This window comes from Manihot esculenta, chromosome 2, assembly GCF_001659605.2.
Source record: "Manihot esculenta cultivar AM560-2 chromosome 2, M.esculenta_v8, whole genome shotgun sequence".
Classification (NCBI taxonomy): domain Eukaryota; kingdom Viridiplantae; phylum Streptophyta; class Magnoliopsida; order Malpighiales; family Euphorbiaceae; genus Manihot; species Manihot esculenta.
The window spans coordinates 14677109-14701861 of record NC_035162.2 but is presented as its reverse complement, the minus strand read 5'-3'; the positions used below and the strand labels follow the sequence as shown (position 1 = coordinate 14701861).

Sequence of the window (24753 nt, the reverse complement as noted above, 5' to 3'; positions counted from 1 at the left end):
AATAATTAATGCATGTATTTTGTGAATTGGTGCTGTTATTATAAGTTAGACCTTCTCAGATAACTAATTTCATAATTATTAAATTAAATATTTTTGAATAAATTATATCTTAATTTTTAAATTTTAATTTAATTAATAGATCGTTCTCTTTATTTTTAAAATTCAACATTTAAACTTTTAAACTTTTATAATTAATTGTTTAAATTGAAAGTTATTTTATTTATAATTTTGTTAGTGAACCGGTGAAAGAAAAAATAAACATTCAAAATACTCTATAAATACTTAAATTTTTTTTAATATGGGTGAAATATTTTATATAGCAAAAATTATATTTTAATTTTTGAATTTTAGCGTAATTAATGAATCAGTCCTTATATCTCTCTATATTTAATCCGTTTAAAATTATAATTTTTCTATGCATTATAGATATTGGTTTAAAATTAATCTGTGGTAAAATTTCTGAAAATATAATTTATTTTTAAAATACTTTGTGTTAAAATCAATAACATACTTGAAAATTACTTAGTACACTTAAAAATAATTAAAGTTGTAAGCACTTTTTAGAAGAAATTTTGAAGTTATCAAGTATCAAAATATTTTAAGGAATGAAAATTGAACGATAAAAATGTGTTAAAAATAGTTAAATATAATAATTTAGACAAAAGTTAAAAGGGATTTGAGTTTTCTTCTAAATGAAAAATGAAAAATGAAAATATTTAAATTTAATAGATAGTAGAAAATAGATGAAACTTTAACTCCTTACCATTTTAATTTTAAAAAAAGATAATAAAAATACTTTTATGTTTTTAATAGTAAAAAATGGATGAAGGGATTAGAGTCTAAAAAAATTAATTATAAAAAAATTTAATTATTTAATTTTAAAAATATTTATATAAAACTCAAAAATTAAATTATAGTTTATATATAAATATTTTCACATGTTTTTAACAATAAAAATAAATAGACGAATTTTTAATTTGAACGAATGAATTATAAAAATATTAAATATTTAATTTTAAAAATATAAAAATTAATTTATTAATTATGATAAAATTTAAAAATTAAAATATAATTTACCAATTATACTTTAATTAATTTTAAATATGAAATGGGTACATATTCAAAAAGAAAAAAAACATCTGAAATGGGTAATCATTACTGATGGTGAATTTTAAAAATTAAAATATAATTTACCAATTATACTTTAATTAATTTTACATATGAAATGGGTAATCATCACTGATGGTTTTAAGGTTTCAATTTTTAATCAATCAAATTTTAAATATCAAAAGATATGAAATACTTTCATTGTGATGCAAAAAGAGTTTAAAATAATACTTATAATTAAAGTGCTTTTTAAAAAGAATTAAAGTGCTTAATAATAAATGTTGCAAACGTGAATTTCCTCATATTACTAAATTATTAGCAAATAAATTTATTTAAAAAAAAATTATTTTTATTAATTTTAAAATAAAAAAAATTGTTCACGTGATTAAAGTGCTTCATAAAAATATTGAAAACATGACTTTCTCCATATTACTAAATAAACCAATAGCAAATAACTTTAATTAATATTAAAATAATAAAAATATATCTTAAAAAAATCTAACATCATCTATACAATTCAATATATTAGCTTGAAAATTTTCATTATTTTTATCTTTATCAAACATTCAATATTTTAAATTTAAATAAATTTTATATTTTAAAATTTTAAAAAGTATTTATTATCATCAAGCTAATTATCTTCCACATATTCATGATATAGTTTTTAAAAAATTTCTAATGTACAAGTTAATAATTATAAGCTTTTTAACGAATAATTAATTAACCCTTAATTTAACTAAGCTTTTTATTTTATAACGGAAATTGCTTCCTAAAATCTAAATAGCAGATTAAAAAAAAAAAAGACCAAATTGTTTTAAATTGAAAATAAAGAGACTGGTGAGTTTTGACAAGCTTCTGAAATTAATTTGTTCTTTATCCCTTTCTGAACAGTAAAAAAAAAAAAAAAAAACCCTAATATGGTAAAGTAAACAAACAGTTATCCAATATATTACAGACTGATTTCTATAGAGGACTTTATGTGAGTTCAAAAGCGAAGTCTGCAATTACAAAGTTACAACATGTTGAATCCATCATGTAGCATCTTCAACATAACCATTTGCATGAGCAACATAGGATTCCAACAGCTGAGTCCTTCTCAACCAGTACTGCTCAAACCTCTGCCTTGCATACTCCAAGTAATCAAAATCAAGTTTGTTCACATAACCCTGTGAAAATTATGAAATTTTACGACATCAGAAACCTTTCTTGGACAGAGATGCTTGTGGGTGATAATGAAGAGATGAAAACACAGAATGCTTACTGAGATTATTCCCCATAAGCCCCAGAAGATATGGTTTGCAAGAGTGTACTTTTCTGCATCATCCACTAGCCGTTCCACTTCGTCTTTTCTAGGTTCACTGCCTGCAAATCAAGAACACAAATTGAAAATTTACATATTGTTTGAGTAATTTGCGCCATAAACAATCATAGTATATTCACAAACTGTAACTGTGTAAGCTGAGAAGACAAGCAGCCTGATGAGTTTAACAACTAACCTGATGAGCTTAGATACGTGTGTACAAATCTGTAACGCTCCTCCAAATCTGTTGTCAATGCAATAAAGAAGAACAAACAAATTAATCCTGAATTTGGCACCCATCATACTCCAAATATGTTAATAGCAAAGAAAGAGGCAGGAGAGGGAAATGAACTGGAATGAAAAGTTACCTGGGTATTTGCTATAGTCCAAAACGTGTGGCGTCTCAGAATGATAATCTGCTACCATTTCACAGAAGTGATTTGCAATATCATAGGCAACAGGATTGTAACTTGCGTACTCATAATCCTGCAACGAAAAGCAAATAGCAAGGAATAATTATATACGAGGACAAGAGGAACCAAATAAATAGGAATGAGCACCAATGGTTTAAGGAATTTAAATGCTGAAGAAAAGGGAACAGGGCTTTCAGGATCACATACATGCCAATATGGAAATTAGAATTTCTAAGTAACAAGTAATAATATATGCTAAAACAACAGGTTTGTCCAATTCAAAAGTAATAACAAATTTCAGGGTAAAAGAATGCGAATTAAGTTTGTGAAAAAATAAGGCCAGTTTGTAAATGATAAAGTCTTCTTTAAAAGGGAATGGTGTAATGCCTTAGACAAGGCAGAGACCTTTCCTTTGGCTTCTTATTTTTCTTTTATGTTGCTTTATATGTTTAGTTTCAACAGCAATTGTTCAGCAGTAAAAGTAACCATCAACTAGAAAACCACTTTGCAGTTAAATGAAAAAAAAGCTGAAACTAATTCTAAACAAGCTTTTAAACCTATTCTAGCTAGCAAATGGAATTTAATATGCGAGTAAGGTGATGGTGTGTATGCACCAGTCCATAAAATATTAATTGCTTTTGCAAGAACTGAATTTAGACTTGGTTTACCCTCCCTTACTTTTGCTACTCGACCTAACAGGAACCAAAATTTCACAACTACAAGCACCCTACTCACATCAAAATACCATTTTCCCTGTTCCCATTTTTATCAGTCATCTCTTTATTCCATTACTCAATATGTTCACTACCTTAATGCTTCTGATTACACAGAGGGTTTTAAATGACATATAAATTGTAGAGCGCTAATCCAATGATTGGAATCCAACAAAAGTGATTTTCTAGTGCTGCTTCTTGACTGATGGAAGCACATGCACATTTGTTCTTCCATGTTTTACCAAGAAATTAGTAGTTAATAAAAAATCAGATGTTAATTTGGTTTAACATCAGTATGTTGCTTCCTTGGTTGGATGAAGATGTCTTGTATCCAAGCAAAGAAATATCAATAAAAACAAATGGGAAAAGTGCAAACAGTAAAGATCAATGCCATATTATGTAGTTCACAAAAAAAAAAAAGGAAACTCACAATTATGGTGATTGATCTCGTCTCTTCATCCATCATTATGTTACCGTATTGCAGGTCATTGTGACAAAACCCAATATCCTGATAGTCTAGTGACAGCCACTTTTCTAGCATTCTGATTTCCTCGTCAAGATTATCCAGATGAAATTTCTTTGCATCTTTAGCAGTACACAAACTTTTGGCCTCAGCCAGCCAATCCCTAAGGAAATTATAATAAAAAAAGAGGAGGAAGAGTAAGAATTATGGATTGAAAGACATTACATATCTTCAACCTAATTTACTTTCAATTTGAAATCAGTACCTCATTCTGCTCCACAGGAGTACACTCCTTGGACCAGGCATATCAAGATCATGGAACTCTCTCATCTTTGCTGCTACAAGAGCAGAGATTTCAGGATCTCGAAGGTCAGCAGCTGATAGTGTCTAGACATTCAACAAAATAAAATAAAATAAATAAGAGGAAAAGAGTGTCAATTATATGACTAGAAACTGATAACATTTAATAACGAACATTTTGATCAAGACAAACTACTTGGTTATTAATGTATAAAAACTGGTTTACAATACAAGTAATTACCAGTTTCATACAATACATATTCACGTGGACATATCTAATATGAAAATAGCAGAGATGAACATTGGTAACTTGAGGGTGAAAAGGGGAAAGGATAACACAGGACCCAACAATAAGCCATAATTTTATGAACCGTTCCAGCTAAACTCTGGTATGAGAAGATTACTGTTCACGGTTCAATTTATAAAATCTCAGTCAATGAAACAGCTAACTGGAAAAATTTTGCTATACTGAGGCTAAATAAGCTCTAAGAACAATATGCTGAGTAAAGGAAGCATCATTCCACAATTAGCTTACTCTATTCACATTCTGGTCCCCATTTGGTCAATCCTCACGGACAAACTTGTCCATTGTGTTTGGTTTGCTTAGTTGTAATTAAACAAAGGTGTTGTTCCCACATAAAATCAAAGCTAAAAGAAATTGCAATTACATTGGTTCATAATGACAATGATCATGAAAGAAAAGAGAAAAATTTTCACTGGTTCAAGAATAAAAACACCCCCAAATCATTGCAATTAGGAAAAACCATGTTCCTACAGCTGCAGCATAAGAGCCATAAGTTTAAGACATCTACAAAAGTGATATTTACTTTTTGAGGAGAAGTATCAAATTCAGTTATCTTTAAATCTTGATTTACTTTTAAATCAGCTTTGAGTTAGACCAATAATTATGAGTAATGCATCTATAATTAATTAAAGCAATTGCATTTCAATCTGTCAACTGTTAAATGAGTATGCAAATTGCATAAACACAGACAAGGTATACTGTCGATTCCAGAATGATAAGAGTTAAAACTTCAAAGTTAAATGTTTAGACTTCGTTTGGAACTAATCCTTTTGCAAGCTTATAAAATGATGCAATCCTTTTGCAAGCTTATAAAATCATGCATGATTTTAATTCCTTTTAAAATTGAATTATTTCATCCCAAACAAGAGAATTAGTAGAAAATAAATCAATTAAATCAAATTGTTACGAAATTCTTAATTTCAACAGGGGATTAAAGGATGGGAAGTCACATACCCTAGCATGAATAAACTCTTCAACCCTGCCATCTTCAAACCGACCAAGAAGCTTAGGCCCTTGTCCATGCTTTGACATGCACTCAAACGTCCTAATCTCTTCATCCCTTTTGAAAAAAACTTCAACACCTTCACCATAAATCCGAATCAATAATTTTCTAATAACATCACCCCTCTTTGTTGGCCAGTTTATCTGGAAAACCTCATTAGTCATAGCTCCCTTCAACGGTACAACCTCCAAAGAATCCATATCATCCACCACATCTCCCCACTCAGATGCAACAGACCGAAGAATTTTCTTTAGCTCATCTGGGAAAATGCCCTCAATCAACCCTTTCGTTTTCATCACCATTTTTGTATCAGTAGAAACAGAATGTATTCGTACTGCAACCCAAAAACCAAAAACTGAAAGTTATCAGTCCAAACAAATAATCTAAAGAAAACCCAGTTCATACAAAGCTTCAAAGATCAAAATGAAAAAAGATTTATAGAAAAAGGAAGAGTTTTCAGATCACAGACCCAATAAACTCCGATAAAAGCTGCAGAAATGGAACCCAAACTCAAAGAAACAGTACAAGGAGGCTCAAGAAAGTAGAAGAAACTGAAATCCAAAGGCGCACGAGGCAAAGAATTTATAGGGGAAACAACAAGAACCCCAATAATTTTGATAAAAATGAAGAAATTGAAGCAGCAAATATCTTTTTATATAAAAAATTAAAATTAAAATTACTACTGATCCTAAATAATAACCAACCTCCCGCGTAGAATCTCCTTGGAATGCGTGTGAGGTTTTTTGTGACAGTTACGGACGGAGGTTTATACCAGTGAGACAAACGAATCATCATCTGCCACGCGTTCTCGGGGGCCGAATTTCTAGGTCCGAGCTTCAGATGGATAGATAAGAGGCGAGAAATAATTCGTACATATAAGATCGTTAGATTTTCTTTTCAAACATGAAGAAAAATCAAAAGTCAAAGCCCTTTGCTTATGGGAATTTGACACGTGTTTGTCAGGATTTTTTCCTCGCTTTCTTAATGTCTGATGACGTGTGTGTGTATATCGACTCCGTGTTTTTAGTGTGAATAATGTCATAACTACTTTTTAATTATTTTTTTTTTACCATAATGATAATGTATTTTAGGGGAGAATAAAACAAGCTATATTTGCACTTTTTAGTTTTTTTAAACAATTTTTGATGATGTGATTTTTAATAGTGAAATATTTTATTTAAAAAATAAAAAATTACTTTTTAATCTTTAAATTATAATATAATTAATAAATTTATTTATTTATTTTAAAAATTCAAACACTTTCATTTTTAAGTTTAATTTTATTAAAATTTAATGTTTTTTTAAAAACAGAGAATAAATATAATTTAAAAAATATCTTTATCAAAATTATTATTTAATTTTTATAGTTTAGAAAAATTCGTTATTTAATTTTTCAGTTTAAAAAATATATTAAAATATTTTTGATATTTTAAAAATTTATCAATTAATTTTTTTATTAATTTTATCATTAAATATTTTACTATTTAATTTTTATAATTTAAAAAAAATTATTAATTAATCCATCAAATTATTAAAAAAATTATTAATTAATCTCTCCGTATTAAAAATATTTTTAAATTATTTTTATAATATTTAATAAAAAAAATTAATTAGTAAATTTTTTAAAATATCAAACGTATTTTAATAAATTTTTTAAATAATAAATGGAATTATAAAAATAATTTTTATTAATTTATATGATTTTTTCTAAAAAGTAAATAAATTTATATGGGAATAAATATTGGATTTGGAATTGATGCGTCTGTAAATTAAATGTGAGAGGAGATGCGATTTTAACATAAATATTTAATATTTAAATAATCAATAAAATTAATATTTATCACATTTGAAAAGAGTGCACATTGAAGATATAAAAATAAAAAATATTCGATTAAAGAATCAACTTGTCACATGCAAAAATATTAATAAATTAATGGTTTAAGTTGAAAAAAAAAAATCTGAAATTACATATATGGACATAATATGAAAAAAATTTGTAGTCTTTGAATATTAATGTGAAATTATTCCCAAATAACAATTTAGAATACAATTTTAATAATTCATTCTGCACTCTTTTTTAATAATTTATAAAAATTACAATTTAATTCATGTAATATAAAAAAATTTATTAATTTTAAAAAATCTATTAATTTATTTCTCTATTAACTTTAACCATTCAATATTAACTATTTAGTTTATGTAATTTGAAAAAAAAATATTATTAGTTAATTTTTAAAATTTTAAATTATGTTAAAACGAATAAATTTATTATTAGTTAATTTTTAAAATTTAAAAATATGCTAAAATATTTTGAAAATATTATCCTGATTAATTTCTCCACTTTAATACTTAATAGTAAAGTCAATAGATAAAATAATTAAAAAACTTTAATATAATTGTCAAAACTAACCTCTCATTCATTTTACAAGAAAAATTCAAAGATATTTTTATAAAATTTATATTTATTTTAAAAGACATTTTAAATAAATCAAATAAATTAAATTTTATAAAAATTTATGATTCTATATAAAAGATAATAAATTAATTAATAATTTCTTTTATAATAAAGAAATTAAGTGTAATTTTTTATTAATATAAAAAAATAAAAAATGAGAGGTGGAAATGCGGAGTAGTGGCATAGTTTTTGCTTTTGGCTTGGAAAATGACGGGTGCGGCGGAAGAAAAGTCAGCATTGTCTGCAAATATCTGGCACACAATTAATTAATTAATTAATTAATTAACTTGTAAAAATGTTATAGAAAAGAAAAGCAAACAAAATAATAATTTATTTGGATTTTCCGGATCGTTGGCGTTGACAATTGAAAGCTTATGTCTTATTTTAAAAGTATATATTAATTAAATATATACCATTATTTAAAATAAATAAATTATACGAAAATTAACTTTACAGTCAATAAAATAAATGAAAATTATATTCTAGAATTCCTTGGAGTAAAAAAAAAAAAAAACACTTAGAATGGTTCAAAACATGAAAGACCCTACCACTAATTTGAATTCAAATTCAACACTTCTAATTTCATATGCTTCACAAAATATTATTCTCCATTGTTTTATTACTTTAGAAATCTGCATTTGTTCCATCTTATCTTTTCTTTTCACTTTTGTTTGTCTTATCAATCATTAATTTTTGTTTTCCTTTTATTCAATCACGTAATAACAAATTAAAATATTAATTATTTTAATAGTCAGTGATTATTTTAATGAGTAATTAAAAGTTAAAATAAATAGTTTTTTATTCTTTAATTTTTATATATTAATATTTTGATATTGACAATAAAATAATTCTTACAATACATATTTTTATTAAAAAAATTACCTTTTAATTCATGAGATTTAGCATAATTAATATTTTTATCCCTCTATTTTAAATAGAAAGACTACGAATTTAGACGGTTATTTTAGACAGACTATAAATTTGAACGGAAGAGAAAGTGAAGGATTTAAGTGTTGGATCGTTAAAATAAAAAACAGAAGTATTAATTATGCTAAACTTCAGGAACTATAAAATAATTTTTTTTATTTTTATTTCAACAATATTTTTTTTAATCACATTATTTTTTTTATTTTTATACTTAACAAAAATTTAAAATATAAAAATTTTATAATATAAAATATAAAATATTTTATTTTATTTAATATCACTGATATGAAATATAAATTTTATCAGATTAATAAATAAATTAATATACCTTACAAGTTTATTTTTTATATAAATGAGCAAAATAAAAATATTAAATATTTTAAATGGCTTATAAAAAAATTAATTAATATATTTAAATTTTTATAAAAATTATAAAAAAAATTACTTTATACTAGAATATATAATATTTTATTTTATTTAATATTATTAATGGAATTATAATTTTTTATATATTAAAAATATATACATAATAATGATCAATATAAATCTAATATATAATATTTATATGTAATATTTTATACAATAAAAAAATTATTTATTATAAAAATTTATTTAATATTATATATAATAAATATATTTTTAATATAAAGTTTTATGCATTATAATATAATTTTATTTTTATTATATATTAAGAGAGTTAATAATATCCTATAAAAATGAGAAATTGCTTAACGAATGTTGAATAGTTTGACTAATAAAGTTATTACTAAAGTATGAAAATATGCCAAATGAGCGGAAGCAAATACACATCAATTGATACATTCAATTAAAGAAAAAAAAGGCATAAAATCTGATTAAATAAACACATCAGTTCTGAAAATATTGAGATTTTTTTTCTTAATGTATTTATTCGATACAAATTTAAATTTATAATTGATAAATTTCAGAAATCAAATTTATTAAATAATAAAGCAAATTTTTTTTATATTTTTCTTAATTTTAGCCATTTATCTTATTAATTTTATTTAAAAAATTTATAATTCATGAATTATGCCACGTAGAATTATTGACAACAAAATTTAAACGATTATATTAATACATATTTATATCTAAAAATTTAAATTTTAAATAATAAAATTAATTTTTTTAATTTATCATGATTATAACTAAAAATATTAAATTAAATATAAAAAATTAATAAAAAATTATAATATAATTTCTAAAATTTTATATTAATAAATATATAGCCTTAAATTTAAATTTTAAATTGAAAATACATTTATTTTATATTTATCATATATAATATTAAATAAATATTTATTATAAATAAAATTTTCACTATATAAAATATTACATATAAATATTATATATTAAAATATTTTATTAAAAATTTATATTTATAGTAATAGTACATATTAACATGTATAAAATTATAGTTTATACTAATAATATTAAATAAAATAAAATATTACAAATCATTCTTTTTATAATTTTTATAAAAATTTAAATATGTTAATCACGTTTTTTTTTTATAAATTATTTAAAATATTCAATATTTATTTCGATCATCTATATAAAAAAAATTTACTATATATATTAATTTATTTATTAGATATGATAAAAATTATACTATATATCAATGATATTAAATAAAATAAGATATTATATATTTTATACTATAATTATTTATATTTTAAATTTTTATTAAATTATAATATACGTAAAAAATAAAAAAAGTAATATGATTAAAAAAAGAATATTATTAAAATAAAAATATGTATTTTAAGAATTATTTTATTAGTTAAATAAAATTTTAAAGATTATATTATAATTTTTTAATAATTTTTCAAATTTAATTTAATATTTTTGGTTATAATTATGATAAATTAAAAATTTTTAATTTTATTATTCAAAATTTAAAATTTAAAATATAAATATAAATTAAAATAAACGTTTAAATTTTTTTATTTAATAGATTTTTTAGAAATAATTCTAACATTATATGTGAATTATAATTTTTTTAGATAAAACTAATTAAAATAATAATTAAAATTGAGGTAAATGTAAAATGATTAATTTTGTTGTCTAAAATTTTAAATTTAAGATATAAAAATAAAAAGTGATAAATATTTTCAATAAATATGTTAATAATTATTAAATATTAAACAAATACCCACTCCTACATTTATTTATAAAACAGAGTTTGCTATTTTTTGAAAAACAAAACTTATTTAACGTGAAAATTGATTTTTATTTGTTTATACTCTGAGGAAAATTAGCAACCGTGGTCCATGTGGCTTGATAATAAGTCCACAAAGTACTCGTTGATTTTTCAATACATGTTTAGTATTTGACTACATTTTAATCTCTAAAATTTAAATTTTAATTATACTTTAATTCTTAAAATTTTAATAAATTTTACTAATAATAGTACTTGAATTCAAATTAATTAAAGTCTTTATTAATTTTAATCATTAAATATTATGAAAAATTTTAAAATATTTTTAATATAAAAAATTAATTAATAAATTTTTTAAAAATTTAAGAAATCAATTAATAATTTTTTAAAAATTATTAAATTAAATAATAAAATATTTAATTATTAAAATTAAATGAAAATATTCTTAAAAGATCTTTGCCTTCCTTTTAACGTTTTAGAAAGACCTTTTGCCTATCTTTTCTCCTTTCTCGTATAGCAAGAAAAGGCAGGATAGTGAAATTTTCTTGCAGGTCTGGGAAAACTAACGTGGTTTTGTATTGGCCACATAGCGACAAGCGACAAGCGATGGAGTTTGGACCCATTTGCTTGTCAGGTCAGGTCAGGGCTATTCTTATGGCTTATATCAGAGTCGCGATCATTTGTGACAAGCTTTGGACCCATTTTATTGTAAACTCATTTAGCTGCAAGACATTTGTCTTGTACAATATCATCCTCTTTGCTTCCCTCATACTATGTTTGGATAGGATAAAAAATTATGGAAGGAGAAAATAAAGGATATATTAATAAGAGTAGTAAATTATTATTATTCTTTTTTTTTTATGTTTGCATATTGAATGGAAAATAAAGAGAAAAATTTATTTTATAATAGTATTTCTATATTTTTCAATAACCGTTAGACTTCTGACATTCGGACTAAGGTCGAGTTTTGAAGAAAAGAAGTAGCCCCAAAGTTCATTAGGATCCACTAAGTAGGCCGACTCATTACGCGTCATTCAACCCACGGCTAAAGTAGGCCGAACTGTCCGAGGGCCTAAACCTGCCAAAGGAGAGCATAACTCGTCTGATGTGATGGAAAGTAGGAGAACGGGTCCAACTAAAACGTTGTAGCTAATGCATATTTATATAAAAAATTTTAAATTTTGGATAATAAAACTAAAATTTTTTTAATTTACCATGATTATAATAAAAAATACTAAATTAAATGTGTATAATGTTAATAATAAACTATAATATAATTTTTAAAGTTTTATATTAATAAATATATAGTTTTTAAATATAATTTTTATATTGAAAGTAAATTTATTTTATATTTATTATACATAATATTAAATAAATATTTATTATAAATAAAATTTTCACTATATAAAATATCACAAATAAATATTATATATTAAAATATTTCATTGAAGATTTATACTCACCATTACTATGTATATATTTTTAACATATAAAAAATTATAATTTATATTAATAATATTAAATAACATAAAATATTACACATTTTAGTATGTAAATCCATCCCTTTTATAATTTTTATAAAATTTTAAATATATTAATTATATTTCCTATAATTAATCATCGAAGATATTCAATATTTTTATTTTACTCATTTATACAAAAAATAAATTTGTGATGTATATTAATTTATTTGTTGATATAATAAAAATTGAATTTCATATCAATAATATTAAATAAAATAAAATATTATATTTTTTATATTTTAAATTTTTTATTAAACTGCAATCTGTATATAAAAATGAGAAAAAGAAGTAATGTGATTAATAAAAAAAATAATATTATTGAAATGAAAATATATATTTTGAGAATTATTTTATTAGTCCAATAAAATTTTAAAAATTATATTATAATTTTTTAATAACTTTTCAGATTTAATTTAATAATTTTAGTTATAATTGTGATAAATCGAATAAGTTTTAATTTTATTATCTAAAATTTAAAGTTTTAAATATAAATATAAATTAAAATAAATATTTAAATTTTTTTATTTAATAAATTTTTTAAAAAATAATTCTATATAATATGACATATGAATTATGAATTTTTTAAATAAAATTAATTAAGATAAATAATTAAAACTGACGATAAAAAAAATTGATTTTATTATAGATTAGAATATAAATGTAAAAATAGTAAATATTTGAATTTTTTAATAAATATATTAATAATTATTAAATATTAAATAGATACCCACTCCTACATTTATTTATAAAACAGGTTTACTATTTTTTGAATAAAAAACTTATTTAATGTGAAAATTGATTTTTATTTGTTTATATTCTGAGAAAAATTAGCAACTGTGGTCCCTGTGGCTTGATAATAAGTCCACAAAGTACTCATTGATTATGAAAATCATGATTTTTCAATACATTTTTAGCATTTGATTACATTTTAATCTCTGAAATTTAAAATTTAATTACAGTTTAATCCTTAAAGTTTTAATAAATTTTACTAATAATAGTACTTAGAATTCAAATTTTTAATTTTGAAAATATATACAGATAATAGCACAAAAATATTTCTTTTTATTTTGACATTTTAAAAAGTTCATGAATTAGTTAAGTATTAATAAAAAATTAAAAATATTTTTAATATAAAAAAATTAATTAATAATTTTTAAAAAATTTTGAAAAATTAATTAATAAATTTTTAAAATTATTAAAATTAAATAATAAAATATTTAACTATTAAAATTAACTGAAAATATTCTTAAAAGATATTTGCCTTTCTTTTAACGTTTTAAAAAGACCTTTTGCCTAACTTTTCTCCTTTCTCTCTTCTTTCTCTCTTTAGCAAGAAAAGGCAGGATAGTGAAATTTTCTTGCAGGTCTGGGAAAACTAACGTCGTTTTGTGTTGGACACACAGCGACAGGCGACAGGCGACAAGCGATGGAGTTTGGACCCATTTGCTTGCCAGGTCAGGGCTATTATTCTTATGGCTTATATCAGAGTCGTGATCATTTGTATCATTTTCACTATATTCGGAAAAATAATTTTTTTTTATCAGAATTTCAAAATAATATATTTATTTAAATATAAATAATGTATAAATGTTTAAATATCATTTTATATTTTAAATTTTTTAATCATAAAGATCGTTTAATTTATTTTATTTATTTGCTTTGCCATCCCACAATTATATTGTGGTTTTACAAATCCAAAGCTTTAAACATCCCACAAGTATAAATTTTTTAAAAGCAAAAAATCTCTTATTTAATTGCATTATTAAAATAACTTATTGAGAAGTAGATCCTACTTCCTTATATGAAGGATCTAAAACTTATCTAAATAATTAGTAAGTTATACTATTTTTTTAATTCTGATTTCGGTTTCAAAATGGTTCTTCATAAAAATTGATAGTCGATTTTTTTTAAATTTTTGAGAATTAAAATCGAATTAAAATCAAGTTTCATGTATTTTTTATTTTGATTCAGTTCTATAATTAGTTTTTATTTTGATATGATTTTGATACAATTTTTAATTTTTATAATAAAAATTTAAATCTCGCTTAAATAATTAAAATATTTTTAATATAATACTAATAGTATTCATATTAAACTAACAATTCTCACATTATAATTTCAAAATAATATCAAATATCGATAATATCATATAGTATTTTATATAAAATATATTAATACACCGAATAATTAAATATAATATAATTTTTATTATTATAATTTTTAAATTGTAAAGAAAAAGAGGAAAAAAAAGTCTCAATAAAGCTTTTGAAAGTTTTATTGTAATTTTTCTTCAACTAAACTAATTTTTTTTATTATTTTTTGATATATTATAAATTTATTTAATTTTTATAGTAAAATGGTATAATTTTAAATAAAACTATATAATTTTATATAAAATTACATAATTTAGCTAAAAAAAATAATAATTATTTTAATTTAGTTTATTCTAATTTTATTAAATTCTATTTTATTAATATATATAATATGGTTAACTATTACAATTTTTTTTATATAGAGAGGGATAACAATACTAATTTTATATATATAAAATTGATTTTATTAATTTATATTTCATTCATATAAAATATCATGATTTCAATTTAATTATTATAAAAAATCAAAATTAAATAATTAAATAAGTTGGATACAATACTACTCAATTCCTACATCATTAATTATTTTTCAATTTTAATTCAATCCTAAAAATCCTACAACTTAGTTAAATATTATGAAATTTATTAACTTATTTTTTTAATTTATTAAAGTATAAATTATATTTGAATATTATTAGTTTAATAAATTTAAAACAATTTTACTTCTTACAAATAAAATTGCTTATAAATATATTTTTATCGTAAATTTTTTAACAATATGTTGTTTAAAAAATATATTAAAATTGAAAATTTTGAGCCAAATAAAATCTATATCAATATTGATATGTGATGGGTCACGATTGATCAATCTGAGTTAATCTAGATGGATTTTCTTCTGGGCCAAGTAACCCCATATGGATTTTCATTTGAGTTTATTGTTTAATTATTTTTAATTTATTGATTTTGAAATTTTTTTAAATATTAAAAAATATTAAATTTAATTTGCAATTGGAGATAATTATATAAAAAATAAAAAAACTTTTCCTGTCATATATATATTCTATCTTAATTATAAATTACTTTTTTAAGTAACAAATTTTATTAACTTATTTAGTGTGTATTAGAAAGTAAAATTTATTAGTTTAAAAATAATTTAATAATTGAATAGTGTAAAATATAATAGAAATATATTTAATTATTTATAGCTATAATTATATTTTTATGAGAAAAAAAGAAATATATTTTTTGAGGACCGAAATTACATTTTAGCTTTGAATTATTTTTTTGTTTTTTAATAAATCTTTGAATTACGTAGTAAATAAAATAAGGAAAAATTATTTTATAGTCCCTGAGGTTTAACGTAATTAACACTTCTGTCCCTCTATTTTGGCGACCCAACACTTAAGTCCCTCACTTTCTTTTCTGTCCAACTTCGTAGTCCTTCCGTTCAAAATAGCCGTTTGGAACACGTGAATTGACAAAATTAACCCTCTTCTTCTTCTTCTTCTTCCCCTTTCTGCAACTTATTCTTCTTATTCTTCTTATTTCTTCTTTCTTCTTCTTTCTTCTTCTTTCTTCTTCTTCTTCTTCTTCTTTCTTCTTCTTATTTTCTTTCTTCTTCTTTCTTCTTCTTCCTACTCTTTCTACAGCAGCTTCTTCTTCTTCTTCTTCTTCTTCTTCTTCTTCTTCTTCTTCTTCTTCTTCTTCTTCTTCTTCTTCTTCTTCTTCTTCTTCTTCTTCTTCTTCTTCTTCTTCTTCTTCTGGAATTTCACATTGAAAGAAGGGTATTTTTGGAAAAAATTATCACATTTCACCTTTGACTCAATGGTTTAAATGAACGGAAGGACTACGAATTTGGACGTAAGAGAAAGTGAGGGACTTAAGTGTTGGGTCGCCAAAATAGAGGGACAGAAGTGTTAATTACGTTAAACCTCATGGACTAAAAAGTAAATTTCCCATAAAATAATGAAAAAAATAATCAAAAATTCAAAAGTGGCAGGCTGGGTAGGGCGGGCGCACCAAGGGTATTCTGGAACATTCATAAAAAACACTGAAATTCGTCAAACTCACACTCGAATTGAGTTTTAAAATTAAAAAAAAAAAATAACTAAGAAGGAAAAAATGAACCAGACCACTGTTCAGCTTTGCAAGTTTGCATCAATGGAAGTCCGAAATTCTCAGACATTCTCTCTAGGTACTTTTATTTTTCATAGAAATACTTTTCCATTTTGCAAATTTGCTGAAAATTAACTCTGGAATTTGATTCCGCTCCACTATCTGATATTTTTTTTTTGGGTTTGCTTTTTCAATTTTGAATTTTATCATTACGTTTTGATGGATGCTGTTGGCTTCTTTAAATTTTTTGAGTTCTTAAATTCTTGATTGGTGTTTTGTGTTTGAGCAAAAGCTTCAGTGGATGAATTTGAATTTCAAGCAATGGTGTTTGTTCCATTGTTGGGAATTTTTCGTTAGCTGTTTTTTGTGCTGCAGAAGAAGAACAACGAAAATGTCATGGGAATGGATTCGAGTATAAGGAGTTCATTTCTCAGAAAGAGCCAGAAAAGTTTGTTGCTTCAGTTAGTGCAGGAGAGGATAAGCCATTTGATTTCTTAGGTGCTTTATATGGTAGGTATGGAATTTGGATTGAACTGGATCCACAGAATTTCAAATTTAGCTTGTTATAAAAATAAAAAACTGTGTGCTGAAATTATAGCTTGTATTGCATTCATATTTTCTTTAATTTTGTTTGACTTCCACAGAGGGCATTATAGCTGGAAGCACCGCGGGGGTTATTGCAGAAGCGGCTTTGTACCCAGTTGATACAATAAAAACTCGACTGCAGGCAAGTTCATATTATAACATGTTTTTGCTCTATTTATTGCAGGATATTGCGGCCACGTTCTTGGATTATTTATGGATAGTTTTGGAGTTTAATAGTAGAATCTGATGGATACCCATTTTCTTATTGACTTTGTTATGCGGTTATATTAGATGTCAGCATATTTTGATCATGCTGCTCTTGGCTAGATGGAACTATGGACACTAGAGTGTTACGATTATTTCTTTTATCTCTGCTTTATTGGTCTTAGTCCCAAATTCTGTGGCAGCATGGCTATTTGTCAAAATTGTAATATTTCCTTGGTTCTCGGGTCATTGAAACACCCTTTCCTTGCATGACATTTTCAACTTTTGTTTTCTCTTGTTGGAGTTGGGTATAATTATTTGGATGTCAGATTCTTTTGGCACCTTCTCTTGCAAATCTTTTTTTGCGCTGACCAAGGCTCCTCATAATTTGAAGGCTTTTATTCTGTCTTCTGTAAGTAATTGGATTAATATTAACAATATGTTTCAGGTTTAAAGACCTCAAAGTTATCTCCTTTATGTGTTATTTGCCTTTCCTTATAAGTTATGTCATTCATTGCCATCATTAATTTGCACTATTCTTTTGTTTGCCTATTTGGAGCAGGATGTTTTATAGTTGGCAAAGTGGGTTTCATGAACTTTGGTGGTTCTACGTTTGCTTTCTTATGATTTTGGGAGGTGACAGAAGAAAAAATTTAAACTGTGCTACTTTGATAATGGCTTAGCATATTTGAGTTGAGAGTTGCTAGATTTTTTCCTTTTTTCTTTTGAGGACCAATGTCTATCTGTGTGTTTTGGATGTGATTAATCTACTTGTTCAAACTTAATATACAACACTTCCAAATTTGTGTATTTATTTTATTTAGTTATGATATTCGATAACTGTGGTTCCGATGCTAGGCTGCTCATGATGGAGGAAAAATTATGTTCAAGGGTCTATATTCTGGACTGGCTGGAAACCTTGTTGGTGCCTTACCGTGAGTACTTAATAATACACACACACACACACACACACACACCTCTCTCTCTCTCTCTATATATATATATATATAACTCAAGCTTGGTTCCAATCTATCTGGGTTGGTTATATGGGTTTGTTTCTTCCATTAATGGTTCCACATTTTTTTTAAAGGTCTAGAGGTCATGGTTTTAAATAACAACCATTATTTATAGGTTTTTAGGCTTCGTTACTGGTTACCCTATTATTTAAAGGCCATTACTACCGCTGCATAACAGTAACGGCTGTTAACCCATTAATGCAACTTCTATAAATTAGTTAAAAACAATGTTTTTTTTCTTTCATTTCTACATGTTCCATCCTTCTAGACTTACTGTTTCCATCACATTACCTCAAACTTCCACCCATGTTGCTCCTTTTTACATGTCTCTCCCTATCTTTATTTTCCACAAAGAGTTTCTTGCAAAAAGATGACTATTTTCTTTTTTTTTTTTTCAACTTCTTTTCATTATTTGATGTATCTTGTTGTGTATCATTATCATATACTACATGACTAGTATATCTATATGATGTCCATATTTTATTTTTTTCCTTATTATATAGTTGTGTATCTCAGTTTTACTTGTATTTGCTAATATCTAACTGTTTCATGAACTTTGCAATTTTTTTTAAAAAAAAATTTGGGTATCGTCTGATCACTAATGTTACATTATGACCTTTGTAGGCCTGTTACTCATGACTGTGACTACATTTCTGCAATTGAAACCATGCTAGAATGCTAAATAATCTACCTCTTGTCTTTATTCCCTTAACCCCTTAACATGCTAGAGATGCTAAATCATCTTGACCATTTTACCCACTTTATACTTAATTTACCTCTTGCCTTTACTCCCTTAACCCCTTAACATTTATATATATGGTTAGGCTTTTATACTTGTTCACTTGCCTGTCATGGATATGATTTAAACTATTTCAATTAGTCCTATTTTAACATATACTCATTGGGTAACCACTTCTTATGAATGTTGTTTTTATTCAATTTTGTCTTATACATTCACCAATCACTTATGCATCTTATAACTTCATCTCTTCCATGATTAGTTTGTGGAATATTATTCCTTTACCACTCAATGTTTGCAATCATATTTGATGGTTGGTTGAGTTTTGGTCTTTGTAGCGCTTCCCTTTCAAATTAGCAGGGATTTTGTGATAAAATGTGGACTTGTAGTCCTTTTTTTCAATTCATGTAGTTCAGCAGCCAGGGACATTTAGAAAATTGTTATTTATTTTTTTGGTTGGCATTCAATTTATGAATTTTTTGTTCATCTGCAGGGCTTCTGCCATATTTTTTGGTGTTTATGAACCTGTGAAACAGAAATTGCTAAAAACTTTGCCTGAAAACCTCAGTGCTTTTGCTCATTTGGTAAGATTCCTGAACAATGTACTTCAAGTTGCTAAACTAACTCTTAGGAAAACTGTTAACTAGTCTGGGATTATATGTCTTATTGAGTCCAGCATCAGTTTTCTAGTCTACTCTGTTTAAATTTTTTCCCTTAAGGCCTTGTAGCTTTCACATTTGCAATTCACTTGTTACACACCCAACGATATTTATCATAATCATTTATTTTTGCAACTAAACTGAGGGAAAAATTTGGCACATTCTTCGCTTTGATGTTTGAGTTTACTGAGCAATACATCTTTTTCTAAAACAAAGAGAATTTTGGGATTTAATATATTGGATAGAGTATTTCTTTTTTATTATAATAGATTAAGACTTCACTCAGACTGCAGGTGCAATTGGAGGTGCCGTTTCTTCCCTTATTCGTGTGCCGTCAGAGGTAATTAACTTGGCTATTTTTTATTTAGCCTATTTTGTTTTCTTTTAGTTCTCTGGAACTGGGCTTTTTTTTTTTTTTTTTTTTTTTTTCAGGTTGTTAAGCAGAGGATGCAAACTGGGCAATTTGCTTCAGCCCCTACTGCTGTCCGTCTTATTGTTACTAAAGAGGGTTTCAAAGGTCTTTACGCGGTATGTTATACTTCTAAATGTCTTAAGTTTTGTCATGGAACTCCGGGATTTAGTTTTGGTGCTTCTGTATTTTTTGCAAACTTTTCCTGGAGAATAAGATAACTGATAATTGTCATATGATGATCATGAGAGACTGATGCAGTAAACTATGGTGGGCATCTTTTTTTCTCACAGCTCAAGGCTCAAGCAATCTACTAGTCACTTGCGCGCCATTGCTTTTTACTGCTGTTTGACTGTCATTAAGCACGTGAATGTTATTTGTCTTTATTTATGAACTTGATCTTGGTCTGTGCACCCTATTTATTCATTACTTTAAAACTGCAGGGATATGGATCCTTCTTATTACGAGATTTGCCTTTTGATGCTTTCCAGTTCTGCATCTATGAGCAACTCTTAATGGGATATAAGCTAGCGGTAAACTCACTTTGTTGTTGTTTGGCATGTACATGCATAAAGTTTATTCTAGTTGGATTTTGCTTGATTGAGAGGAGTTGTGAGGATCCTGATCAAATTGAGATCTAAAGGGTATTGAAATGTTGTTCATGAAAGTCTTGATGGCGTACATGCATAGATCATCTAATATTTGAGTAATTGTTTCTTAAATCACATCAATAAGAAGCAAATGAATCTACTATTTATGTTTTAAGAAAATTTGGTGTAGCGAAAAAAATTATGCAGAAATAAAAAATTTGTTGCCTTTTTCTGCAGGCACAAAGAGATCTGAAAGATCCTGAGATTGCTATAATTGGTGCTTTTGCTGGTAATGGAACATTTCAGAAGCTCCTAAATTTCTTCTTGATTTCTGTGAATTCTAATAAGTGATAATCCATGTTGCATGAAAAAATAAGTCCTGTAAATATCGCGGAGTGAGTAAGATAGTTCCATAAGTACCATTTTCACTCAATGGGTGGCTCTCTTTGCTGTATCCAGTGAGTGAAATAGTTTTTTTTTTTGAGTTCCATTACTCTCTTGTCAAGCCAATATCTTAGGCAAAAGCTAATCGATTTTACTTTCTATGATTGCTTTTATCTAGTGAATGCAAGCCTATATAGTAGGTGAACCACTCGAATTCTTGTGTTGCATGTCTGGTAGTTTTCGTTCCTTCTATTTCATTTATTCGAGTAAGGTGATTAGTCTTTTACTCATTCATTATCTTAACAATTTATCATAGTTCATAAAATTTATAATACTTTAAAGTCTCTCCAATTTATAGAGTTTGGAAATCGGCTTCTCTTAAAATAAAAAAAGCATTGTAATGTTCCATCAGAAAACTACAAGCAGGAAACCAAATCTAGAGAGGTCTTTGGTGTAAATCCTAACAAAAAATTGTTTATATCCAGAATTGATTTATTTTGTGGGTTAAAGTTCAAACTTTCCTTCCTATTTGGGGGATGCGATATTGAAAATAAATTAATGGTCAATTGTATTTTTAGTTGGGATGTGCTATTTTCCACAATCTTCTACAATGTGGACAAACCACGATGCTGATCAATTTTTTATGCTGGTCCATATACAGGGGCAATAACTGGAGCTCTAACTACTCCGCTTGATGTGGTGAAAACTAGATTAATGGTTCAGGTACAAATAATCTGTTATGCTTTCTTTATAGATTCTATTAATTTCTACATCTCCCTTTCCTTTCTAAACCTTTTCACAGATGATTAGTGGTTTTCTTCCTTTGATTGAAAGTCACTGAAGATTTCTCTATGCTTGTTTTCTTTTCAAATTTTTGCAGGGACCAGCAAACCAGTACAAAGGGTTTTTCGATTGTGCCAGGACTATTACTAAAGAAGAGGGAGTTCATGCTCTTCTCAAGGTCGGTTTCCCTAATTCTCTCTACCTATCACATGCAGTTGTCAAAGAGTCGTAGCCATTAATAAAATTTTTCTATGCTTATATAACATAGCATAGCTGCTCATATATTAGGAGTTAGGACTGATTTCCAACCAACTTAAAAGGATAAGACGGTTTATGAATAGTAGTTTATATATATATATATATATATATATTAAAATTTTCAAGAATATCAATTTTATGCTTTGATTTCAGCTTTAACCCTTATCTTCTTGTTTCTGGCTTTCTTATCCTTCTGGTTCACACAAAAAAAAAACATGAAGCCTGCTTCTACCTCCTAACAGGTTATAAGCTACAGTTTAGAGGAGTTTATTCGGATATTGTTTCTCTGTGAACACCTTATTGCTGGTGCAGCATTTAAGCACAACTGATTATCTCATGAATGAATGTCATGGTAGTGACGCTTTCACAAAAAGATAAAGAAAGAGAGAGGGAGAGAGGAGGAAGAAGAAGTTTGATTGCTGGCTTATCATAGTCAGACAAGCTTGATGCTGATGTTGACATTGATGTCTTAAAATGGGGCAAAGTATCTTGTCAATTCTAATATTTTTTTCTACTTGGGATCTTAGAAGAAACAAGTAATTTATTCCTCATGTTCATGTAAACACTCTGTTAGACAATTCCTAACAAATAATTGTGGCCAAAATTAATGACTCTACTGTAACAAATCAATCAAAAGTAACACATGTACAAGACACAAACGAGCTTACAACATACTAACACTGTATGCTATGCGTTGCAGGGTATTGGACCTAGGATAATATGGATAGGTGTTGGAGGTGCAATCTTCTTTGGTGTCCTTGAAAAGACAAAGCAGATACTAGCTCAAAGATGCCCAGGTCCTCCAGGGAAGTCGATCTCTTTCAAGCAAGATTAACTTTTGCAAAACCAGTTGAATCTTCTGCTGGATATCATCTGCCATTTGATAGTTTCCTTTAGCTACTAGAGAATTAGACTATTTTAGAAACTTCAGCATTGACTTAAAGCTAAATGCTTGAGGGTTTGTAAGTGTTGGGATCAATTTTGATGGATAAATGAACTTTTTGGTGGTTGTTTTCTTTTTTTAATTTTTGTTATTAATTAATGTTGTTGTACATAATTAAAGATTAATCGTATTTCATACAGTGGCAAAGCTAGGACCAGTGTATGGTGGGTATTTTTTTTGTCAAGGATTATGATAATTATATTAAAGTTGCAAAAGAAGCCCAACTGAAATCCAAGAGTATAAGAGATAAAATAGAAAAGGGTCACCCAAGCCCAACAAAACAAATACAAGGCTCACGACGCCTCTAAAGAAAAAGCCCTATGGTTGTAGAGGAGGAGACGTTGTCGCCGCTGCCCTTCCATCTTTCGCGTCTCCTAGCAAGAAATTTAACATAGAAGTCAAGAAGCATAGTACTTTCAAAAAACACCACCATGGTAGCCCCAAACAAGAAAAAGTATTTTCTTGTAGATGTCTGGAGAGGTTTGAGTTTCATCAACTTTTGAATTTTTAAGTATCATGTGACCAAGGTAAGACGGTTACTATAGATCCTGGAGCTGAATATCACACTTAAAACTGAATGCTTCTTTTTTCCTAGCTTGAGAAAGATTAAATCGACCAAATTGGATCTTCAACTACCATAGAGCAGCTAACAAAAGGTGGTCAAATCTGGAAAGACTACCACCAAATCAAGTCCTTCGAAAGCAAAATTTATTTAAAAACTAGATTCGCCAATATTTATGATGGAAAAAATACTACCACAATACATGAAAGGTAGAAAGTAAAGTATGCAATATGCATGTTCGTATGCGATATGCATGTTCTCTCGTTAAAACTCTCTAATCTACACTAATAAAAGCAAGTCAAAATACTATTCACACTCCATCTAGAGTACGGGAAAAACAATATACAATTAGAATAAGAGTTAGAAAATAGCTTCTCCTAGCTATAGGGATAATGAAAACCTATAAAAAGGCAGAAGAACGCTCTATAAAAGAGAAGGGAGAAAATACATTTTAGAAATCTCTCTATAGGAAGAAACTAGGGGCGTAAACGAATCGAGCCGAGCCGAACTTTGAAGAGTTCAAGTTTGGTTCGTTAAAATTTTTTCGAGCTCGAGCCGAATTCGAGCTTTACTCATATCGAACTCGAGCCGAGTATTAAAAAGTTCAAGCTTGGCTCGTTTAGCAAACGAGCTTAGACGAGTCGAACTTTTATCGAGCTGAGTCGAGCTTTTATCGAGCTGAGTCGAGCTTTTATCGAGCTGAGTCGAGCTTTTATCGAGCTGAGT

At 26.1% G+C, this 24753-nt stretch overlaps 2 protein-coding genes across 5 annotated transcripts; one reads left to right on the top strand and one right to left on the bottom strand.

Moving 5' to 3' along the window:
• Nucleotides 1–1991: 1991 nt before the first annotated feature.
• Nucleotides 1992–6464, bottom strand: LOC110604173 (probable choline kinase 1). Of its 2 annotated transcripts, none has more exons than XM_021742307.2 (8): nt 6308–6464; nt 5555–5937; nt 4262–4383; nt 3964–4159; nt 2776–2893; nt 2604–2651; nt 2369–2469; nt 1992–2273 (listed from the first exon to the last, which is right to left on the bottom strand). In XM_021742307.2, exons 1-8 carry the CDS (start codon nt 6396–6398, stop codon nt 2139–2141), a joined length of 1194 nt encoding a protein of 397 aa, XP_021597999.1. In that variant the 5' UTR covers nt 6399–6464; the 3' UTR covers nt 1992–2138. The 2 variants fall into 2 exon arrangements, with proteins under 2 accessions (XP_021597999.1, XP_021598006.1); XM_021742314.2 differs by lacking the exon at nt 6308–6464 and adding an exon at nt 6073–6271.
• A 10362-nt stretch (nt 6465–16826) lies between these two features.
• LOC110606738 (probable S-adenosylmethionine carrier 2, chloroplastic) lies at nt 16827–23547 on the top strand. 3 transcript variants are annotated; one of them, XM_043951416.1, is made up of 12 exons: nt 16827–16974; nt 17271–17405; nt 17540–17622; nt 18543–18619; nt 19933–20023; nt 20385–20438; nt 20531–20626; nt 20951–21040; nt 21335–21386; nt 22143–22204; nt 22362–22442; nt 23223–23547. In XM_043951416.1, exons 1-12 carry the CDS (start codon nt 16902–16904, stop codon nt 23355–23357), a joined length of 1029 nt encoding a protein of 342 aa, XP_043807351.1. In that variant the 5' UTR covers nt 16827–16901; the 3' UTR covers nt 23358–23547. The 3 variants fall into 3 exon arrangements, with proteins under 3 accessions (XP_043807351.1, XP_043807353.1, XP_043807357.1); XM_043951422.1 differs by having other exon boundaries at nt 16865–16974; nt 17188–17409; XM_043951418.1 differs by lacking the exon at nt 20951–21040.
• The last annotated feature ends 1206 nt before the right edge of the window (nt 23548–24753 follow it).